Below are 9,089 nucleotides of genomic sequence, written 5' to 3'. Positions count from 1 at the left end.
GGCTTAGGAAGAGCCACACTCAAGGGGCCAAAGAGCCGTATGTGGCTCTCGAGCCGCAGTTTGCCAACCACTGGTTTAGGCTAAAGATACAGTTTACCTAGTATACAGTGATTAGCTCCAAAAACCTGTTCATTAAGGAGAAAGGTTTCATTTCAATTCCTTAAATAAATCCATTCCTAACCTTGCCTCTTATGACATGATTGTGTAAAAGTAATTTATCCTTCCCAGGGTTTAGCACATTTTTTCCCTTACCATTAGCACAGCTCACACTTCAGTTTGTCAAGGTGGATTTTGCATTGTTTTTCTCTACCTTGGTGGACTAAAATCTGTCTACATGTTCATGAAATCATTTTATTTATTGAATCAGAGCTTCTCCCCACCTACCTGGATCACATCCTAAACTTCCCAGTGTGTGGTTTCATTAAGTCTGTGATTCACAAAGCAATCACCCAGCTAATTGGAAAATGCATTCAGTGGACTGAACATTCCCTTCATCATCTTCCTACTAGATTCCGTTTTTATTAGGTACTGAGCTGACATAGCGCAGTGTAGGTGTCACTTTAAATTTTGAACAGCTTTTGATTAACCAAGTGACAGGGGCAAATCAGAGAGAAACTAAATGAACAAAATAAAGGAAACAGCCAGATTTGAGTTTGATCTATTTGCATGCTTTTTCTCTTGGCTATATAAAGTGTCTCCAAACCAGTGTCCCAATTGATTCCTTTTTTCTGCCTATGGCTTATTTAAAGGGTCTTTGATGTGGTAACTGGATAAGGCTTCATCTCAAAGTCTGGGTCAACTCTTTTTCATTTTGTTTGGTACTTAATCCTGGAGAGTAATGTTCTGCTCTGGTATGTTGTTTATCACTTCCAGACTATAGGTGTAGCAAATATTTTCCTGATGAAATAATCACTAACTTGACATTCTGCTACTGGGATAATACAGCTAGGCTCTGTAGAGAATCTTCTAGTGTAGCTGCATGGTCCCAGTATCACCATCCTTCTAATCATTATAAATTGTTCCCTTTAGGCATGTTCTCTCAAAATAACAGGGCTTTAGATGCTACTTGAAATCTTCAATCTCTTTCATAATAGCAAAGTTTTGAAACCTCAGCATTCTATTTCCGTTTTCATGTTGAAACCCTGGAGGTGTCTTCTGGGCAGCTGCTATATAGTTTTTCCACTCACTTGTTTGGTGAATGAAAATATCTAGGAGACACTCATTTCCAGAATCCCATCTAGAAATCTGAAATTTTACATGCTGACTTTGTATAACTCCTTTTGAAGTGGACTCGGGTGGCAAAATTGTGGAGGCCTAACAATTTTGAGGTGGCAGAAACACCTGCAGTTACAGATAATTATAGCTATTTCTATGGCTCTTGCTGTACATTGCCTGTTTGCTAGATCCTTTTTTAGGATGAATCATAATTTTTTTCATAATGAAAACTACCTTTTCACTTTATCCTTGATTAACCTTTGTAATACTTGTGGCCCCTTAGTAAGCTCGGTTCTTTCCTCACTACCCTATGTTCAGCCCTTTTAATCATGGCAGGAAAAAGTTTTCTTTCTGGTAGACAGGTAATAATGGCACACACATTGCAGTCTCAAATATCTCCCTAGAAACTATTTCAAAACAACTCTATGTCGTGGCACATGCATCCTTGCCTTTTCTTATGAACCCAACTCTTTTCCATATATAAGTCAAACCTACCCTTTAAAAGCCAGCTCAGGTACCCCAACTCCTACAACATTTGTAGGGTATGCCACGCACTTCAGCATGGAATTGGATCAAAGGCTATCTAAATTCCATTTCCTTTTCTGCCCTTCCCCAACACCACCACACACTCAACTGTGAACTGCAATCTAGATCGTGCAGATACACAGTGTATGATCACTTGCCAGGCACCCAGTTCTTATTGATTACAGCCTGTCAAAATGCAGCATTGTTTTGAATTAAAGGGCAAGACTAAGTGAATTGAATTAAGTAATCTCTAATAGGAAGATTCAAGTTTTATGATTCTAGGAATCTACTTTGGCAATTAATTTTTGTGGAGGCCCTTTTATAAAACTGGAAATTACATTCAGGAGAGAAGAAAAACAACTTCCAAAGGGAAACACTGATTGCAAATTTAATAGTTGATATGAAATACTGCTATTGAGTCATCAAGAATTAACCTCTTCCAAGATTATATGAGAATTAATAATGCCACATTTTTGGCTACCACCTTTATTGTTTTGTTTTTTGCACTTAAATTTTTATTTCTTTTGGAGTTTATTCTGGTGGAATGCATCAATCCAACTTCCTTTTTTTCCTAGATGTTTATCTAGTTGATTCCATGCTATTTATTGACCACTACTTTGAGATGACCACTATTTATCATATACTAAATTCCTGGATGTATTTGCATCTGTTTCTGTACTTCTGATTCTTTTCCACTGGTCTATTCATGGGCAAATACCACGCTGTTGGAATTTTGGGGTTATATATTTTAGTATCAGGAAATTTTCCTCCTTTACTCTTCTTTTGAAGAGTTTTCATAGCCATGCCTATTTCTCCACATGAATTCTAGAATCAACTTACCTAGGTTAAAAAAATACCAAAACCACTTGGTATTCTTATTGGAATCATGTTAAATTTATATAACTTAGAAATAAGGGAAATTTTTATGATGTCAAGAATATACATATCTAAGAATGTGCCAGATGTCTTCCATTTGTTCAAGTCTAGTTTTGTGTTTACAGGAGTATCTTATAGTTTAAAGGTTTTGGGACTTTTTAAAGATTAAACCTAAGGCTTTTTAGTTTAATTTTTTTGCTATTATATTATTAAATCTCCTAACTGGTGTTTGTGTGTATACATACATGTATCCATGTAACCTTGGGGTGGGGTAGAGTTTTCTATTATTCAAAACACAGGAGTCATAAAAGATTAATAAATTCAACTACCCCAGAATAAATTTTGCATGCTAAAGACACCATAAGCCAAGTCAAGAGAAAATTATAAACTGAAAGGAAATATTTGCAACTCATATCACAAATAGCTCCTACAAGTCAATAAGAAAAAAACTCACCCACCCACCAGAAAGCAGGGGTTGGGGGACAAAGGATGTGAATAAATTAGTCTATGAAAAGATATACTCAACTTCACTTATAAGTTAATAAAAATTAAAACTACGCTGAAATACCATTCCTCATGCATCAGATTGGAAAACACATGGCTAATGAGACTATGAAAGAACAGGCACTCATGCATTGCTGATAGAACTGATAAAGGAGGAACTGGTAAAACGCATTATGCTACATGCCTTATAAGAAAATACTACGCAGCTGTAATAAAAAGAATGAAGACGTTCTTCAATTAATCATATAGAAAGTTCAATTACTGATATAGTGTTAAGTAAAAAAAAATGTTAGGTGCAGTATGTAAAACATGCTACCATTTTTATATAAAAGCATATAAAAATAAGAATAAGGTTTCCCTCACTATCAGAAACTATTCTCATTTTTATGCTTTTAAGGAATTGCATCCCTATGAAACCTTTCAAAAGCTGAAATGGTGTAAAGCAAAGAAGCAATTACCTTAAGACACATCTTGCTAATGGGTGCAAGATAATAAATCATACATGCTCAGAGGTCAAAGCTATGGCGGCTTGATGCTGACATGCTGAGTATAATTCCCAGGTAAGGAGCTTGGTGGGGTCCACTCTTGCTGCTCCGGGTATATACTGCAAAACAAACATTGAACACTATTTTTGCTTTTTGCCTTTTTCATAAAAGCAAAAATCCTTTTTAGATCTTTTGGTTAAGGGAAACAAGTATTAAGTAATTCTTTTGTAAAAGAAGTGGCATAAAGCAAACTTTCCAAAAGCAGGGAATACCAGTATATATGTATTTGGATAAAGAAACAATACCATGTTTAAACTAATAAAAGTGGTCGCTTGTGATGAGTCGACAGGGAATGGGGTAGACAAGGATGAAGAGGAGTAACTTTTCACTATATACCTTTTTATTTTTGAAGCACGTGACTGTTACTTTTTCAATAATTAAAAATAGTAGCTGCTTTGGTAAATTAAGATAAAAATTTAAGATATTTAAGCTCACATGTTTTGCTCATTTTTTTCTATTTAACCTACAGGAATAGGAGATAGTTTAGGAATTAGGAGAGCTAAAACTTTTGAGTTCCTCAGAGTAACCCAAATAAAATGTGTAAATCAATGTGAAACTTGTGTCTCCATTTTCTTTTATTTTTAAGTAATTTATTTTTATTACAATGTGTTATCATACACACACATGTGTGCACATGCATGTGCACACATACCCATACACACGCGCGCGCACACACACAGGACTTAAGATGGACAGAGAAACAAGGATAGCCGCCAAACAGGTTTTTTTACAAAGTTCAAAATAGATTACATTGACGTTTATGTGCTTTCCATTCATTACACAATGTACAGACATGATCCGTTTAATGATTTATGCTCCCCAAATGGTTAAACCGATCAGGATTTTCTATGAAAGAGTATATGTAAAAGCTTTTACGTTAGACGCAAAGAACTGTTTCCTGCTAAAACCAACCTCAGGCATACGTTTTGTGTTTACATATACTCCTTGAGAATACTACAGTAGCAGTGCATAAGTTCATTCTGTAAAAAGATCTGAAAAAAGAATTGAGACTCTTAATGCATTGTGCTCTCAGATAAAAATCCTAAGTATGACAGTAACAGTTAAAACTGCATATATATGTTAGAGATCAGAAGATGCTATAAAGAAATGTAAATAGTTGTGCTTTGGGGACTTTTTCATAAAGTTGTTTTAATAATAAATATAAACTTAAAAATGTCTCAGTGACTGATATAAAATAGACACAGATTTTTAAGGATTTTCTATACTTGGCTTAGGGTTTAAAGGTGAAAAATCATCTCCACATAAACCATCCAGTATCTGGTAATCCCAAACTGGCCTAGTCTCTTACAGTCAGGCAAGAGGCTGGGGAGAAAAAGATTTTTCCTCCTATTAACATAAAGCATTATCCAAAGCAGGGGTCCTCAAACTTTTTAAACAGGGGGCCAGTTCACTGTCCCTCAGACCGTTGGAGGGCCAGACTATAGTTTTAAAAAAAAACTGTGAACAAATTCCTATGCACACTGCACATATCTTATTTTGAAGTAAAAAAAACAAAACAGGAACAAATACAATATTTGTATTTGCATGTGGCCCGTGGGCCGTAGTTTGAGGACACCTGATCCAAAGGTACAGCCAAGGTGAACCACTAACTAAACGCATGCCTACCTTCCTTTAGATTTCTTAGACCAAATAAGAGAGGTCAGCCTACTTTTATGAGGTTTAAAATAACCCCACATGTTTGGTGTCTGGACCACAACCTATTCTGTAATTCAGAAGATGAATTAAATATGTCCTGTCTTCTGTGAGCCCTAGAATAAGCATGATTCCTCAATACTTTGTGCTTTATAAAAAACCCTCCACACATTAACTGTAAAACTTATTTCAGAAACACCATGGCAACTGTTTATAATAGAAGCCAAGATATAATTTACATAGTAATGTTGATGTTCATAGCAAGGAAATAAATGTAATTTTATTTTTAGGCTAGTCAGTTTGCTGTTTTAGGCCTTTAACTAACTTTGAAGGACACATGAGCCTAACAATTAAAGTAAATTTAAAATGAATTAGAAAAAAGATGAGAAAATAACAAATGTTTTAATTAAAGTCTTTTGCACAATAGGTTTAGATATAAAAAGAATTTCTTCAAAGAATTTCCTCGGTGTCACTCAGAAGCATCCTGGTATGTTGTTGTTTTTTTTGTTTTTTAATAACACAATGTGCTGGAGTCCTTTGAATAAAATTATAAAGTAATTTAAAATATATATTATATATTTATAATCACTGTAAATCATTCAATAGTTTATAGCATATTAATGGAGTGAAATAGAGATAAAAGGCAGTCCACATTCATATTTTCAAGATAAATTTACTTCAGAAGTCAATTGAATTCCTTGCTCATGTTCTAAATATAGCCATTGTGATAAGACCTGAAAGAAAAGAAAATGAAGAACAGTTAAAGACATGCATTTTACAAAATTTTCCATTCAATAAGCAATTGTTTAGCCCTCAATGAGCAAATAAAATACAGCACATAGGCAGGTACTCTACCCAGAGCTTGAAGTCAATTTGAATTTAGTTGATATCATACAGAAGAAATCCAATTTATAGCAAAGGGCAGTCACTGGATGTATTTAATGTCTGAGCACAGCTAATGTTTTAACCATCAAATATACCTCCCACTTTATCCAATCACTTCAGCTATATAATAATAGCAAATGTGCCATTAAAGTGTCAGTAAAGCCAGTTGACTTCATCCAAAAAAAGAAAAAAACTTTGTGGGACACAAAGAGACAGAAGCATGGTACTCCTGAAGAGATATCATACATAAAACCATAAAAATTTAATAAAATGTTCATTCCTACATGAGTGGTTCAAAACCACAAATGTGAAATGAAGTACAGAGAAGGATAATAATCACGTGGGACTGGGGCAGTCAGAAAACATACCCCAAAATGTAAAGCTAAAATAAGCCTAAAAGATGATCAGAAAAGATACAGAACAATGAGATGGGCAGACTTTCAGGTGAGGGAAGGGTAAGGGCAAGGGCATGGAGATAAGACTGGGACTCTCAATGAGCTTTTTGGGGATCAATAAATAACCTAACCACTCTAATTAAGGATTTATGAGTAGCTCAGAGAGATCTCAGACAGTGTATGGAAAGTCTTAAATGCCAAACTATAGATTTATACTTCATTTTATAGACTATGGCAGGGGTGGGGAACATCCAGCCAGTGGACCATATAAGGCCCTTGAAATCATTTGGTCTGGTCCTGCCAAGGCATTAGGGTTACTTAATTAAATGTTTGACCAAATACAACAGGCTAATTTTTAAGTTGATACTTTTGTATGGCCCAAGAATCTATAATAATAAAAGTGTAATATGCTAATTAGACTGGACATCCTTCCAGATGACCTTCAGGGCTTTGAGGGAAGCCCAGGTCCTGGGTGCCAGCTGGTGGCTGGAGGGAAGCCCGGGTCCCGGGTGCCAGAGGGAAGCTGGTGTCGGCAGCCGGGGGAAGGAAAGCCTACTCTTGCACAAATTTCTTGCATCGGACCTCTAGTCCTATATAATAAAAGCCTAATATGCTAAATGTCCAGTTGTCTGGTAGGCCATTCAAGCAATCAAAGTGTAATATGCTAATGATATGCTAAGGCCAATCAACTGCTCACTATGACGTGCACTGACCACCAGGGGGCAGACGCTCTGCCCAGTAGGTTATCTTGCTGCTAGGGTCCAGCCAATCGGGACTGAGTGAGATGGGCTGGACACACCCTGTAGTCCTCCCGTGGCCCCTCCCAGGCTGGCCAACCTCCCATGTCCCTCCCTGGCCCCGACTGTGCACCTGTGGGGTCCCTCGACCTGGCCTATGCCCTCTTGCAATCTGGGCTGAGGCATCCCCCTGAGCACACAAATTTCATGCACCGGGCCACTAGTGATGTTATAAATATACAAATGTTCTTTGGCAGTAAAAAGTTCCCTACTCCTCGACTATGGGGAAACATTGAAGGTTTTTGAGCAGGGAGTGGTGGTAGTGAAACCAAAACAGAATGGAAAGCAATGTGACAGCAATATAATAGATGTGGGGTTTTTTGGGGGGGGGTGAATAATGGGAAAAGACAGAAATAGGAAGGGGCACAGTCAGAAGATAGGGAGACAATTTAGAAAACAATTTTTAAATTAGAAAGAGAAGGCACCAGCCCAGCCAGTGTGGCTCAGCGATTGAGCATCAACTCAGGAACCAAGAAGTCACCAGTTCAATTCTCAGTCAGGGGACATGCCCAGGTTGTGGGCTTGATCCCCAGTGGGGGCTGTGCAGGAGGCAACAAATCAATGACTTCCTCTCTCATTGATGTGTCTATCTCTCTATCCCTCTTCCTTCCTCTCTCTCTAAAATGCAATAAAAATATTTTTTTCAAAATGAGAGTGTACCAAGGAGTACTGAAAAGGGTTGGCATCTCAGAAGAGATGAGAGACAGAATCTTAATCCTTCACACACTAGACAGGTACTGAATAAATGTTCCGTTGAACTAATTATAAATTTTCAAATCAGGATGAATGAAAGAATGACTTAACAGGAAAAAAGGGGAACTGGTTTAAAGAGAAAGGTTCATTGCCCAGCCTCCAGGGCTCAGTGGTTGAGCATCAATCTATGAACCAGGAGGTCACAGTTGGATTTCTGGTCAGGGCACATGCCTAGGTTGTGGGCTCAATCCCCATTGGGGGGCATACAGGAAGCAGCCAATCAATGATTCTCTCTCATCATTGATGTTTCTATCTCTCTCTCCCTCTCCCTTCCTCTCTGAAATCAATAAAAATAAAGAGAAAGGTTCACAGTATTAAACAAGGTTGCATTGTTCATCTCTATCATTGTGTATACTTTGTCTAAGTGTTCCGTAGTATCAATTCCTAGAAGTAGAAAAGCTGTATCATGGAATATATGCATTTTACACATGTTTTATACCATTGTAACTCAGTAAAAATAAAATAATCAAATAAATACAGTATCAGGTACTAAATAAATAAGCTAAAAAAAACTAAATGTGAGCCAAAAAAATTAAACCTTAAAATGTACTTGGCCTCAACATGTTTTTAAAGCAATCTTTTATGTTTTGCTTAAAAAAAAAAATCAAACCAACACCACCACCATCATCCAATATACATAAGACCATCACTACCACCTCCAAGCCATACATAGTGCCTATACATATGCCCCAAATCTTTAAAACACTTACCTAAGATGTAAGCAGCCACTAATTTTTGATTCACACTTAAGTGGAGGTAGAGAGGCACCAGCGATTCCACATCCCCCAGTGTAGGAAGCATCAGAGCTGCAATGCACACCACTGCCAGGAAGACAGTTAGTAAACTAGGTCCTGAGGAGACAGTTCTGTTTTCTGTATAAAAGACAAAAATCCTTGAGCTTGCTTCTAAAAACAACTTGGACAAAAGTTTGTTCATATATA

General features: G+C 36.9%; 1 protein-coding gene across 4 annotated transcripts in view; it reads right to left on the bottom strand.

Annotated features, from left to right (window-relative positions):
• Positions 1 to 9,089, bottom strand: part of MOSPD1 (motile sperm domain containing 1) — a 52,751-nt gene that overhangs the window by 32,894 nt on the left and 10,768 nt on the right. Inside the window, exons 4-7 of one of the 4 annotated variants that reach the window (XR_001514120.1) lie at positions 8,859 to 9,020; positions 5,996 to 6,052; positions 4,578 to 4,657; positions 3,579 to 3,724 (exon numbers count right to left, since the gene is read on the bottom strand). Coding sequence is in view for 2 of the 4 variants with exons in the window: in XM_015565070.1 (XP_015420556.1) it covers positions 6,021 to 6,052; positions 8,859 to 9,020 (194 nt within the window). In the remaining 2 variants the exon portion in view is untranslated. Of the gene's footprint in view, positions 1 to 3,578; positions 3,725 to 4,292; positions 4,658 to 5,701; positions 6,053 to 8,858; positions 9,021 to 9,089 lie in introns of those variants that run through there. The other 3 variants (XR_001514119.1, XM_015565070.1, XM_006765362.2) reach the window with 3 other exon arrangements.

Source organism: Myotis davidii, unplaced genomic scaffold (genome assembly GCF_000327345.1).
Source record: "Myotis davidii unplaced genomic scaffold, ASM32734v1 scaffold760, whole genome shotgun sequence".
NCBI lineage: Eukaryota > Metazoa > Chordata > Mammalia > Chiroptera > Vespertilionidae > Myotis > Myotis davidii.
The sequence above is the reverse complement of the archived record's forward strand: the minus strand, read 5'-3'. Positions and strand labels throughout refer to the sequence as shown.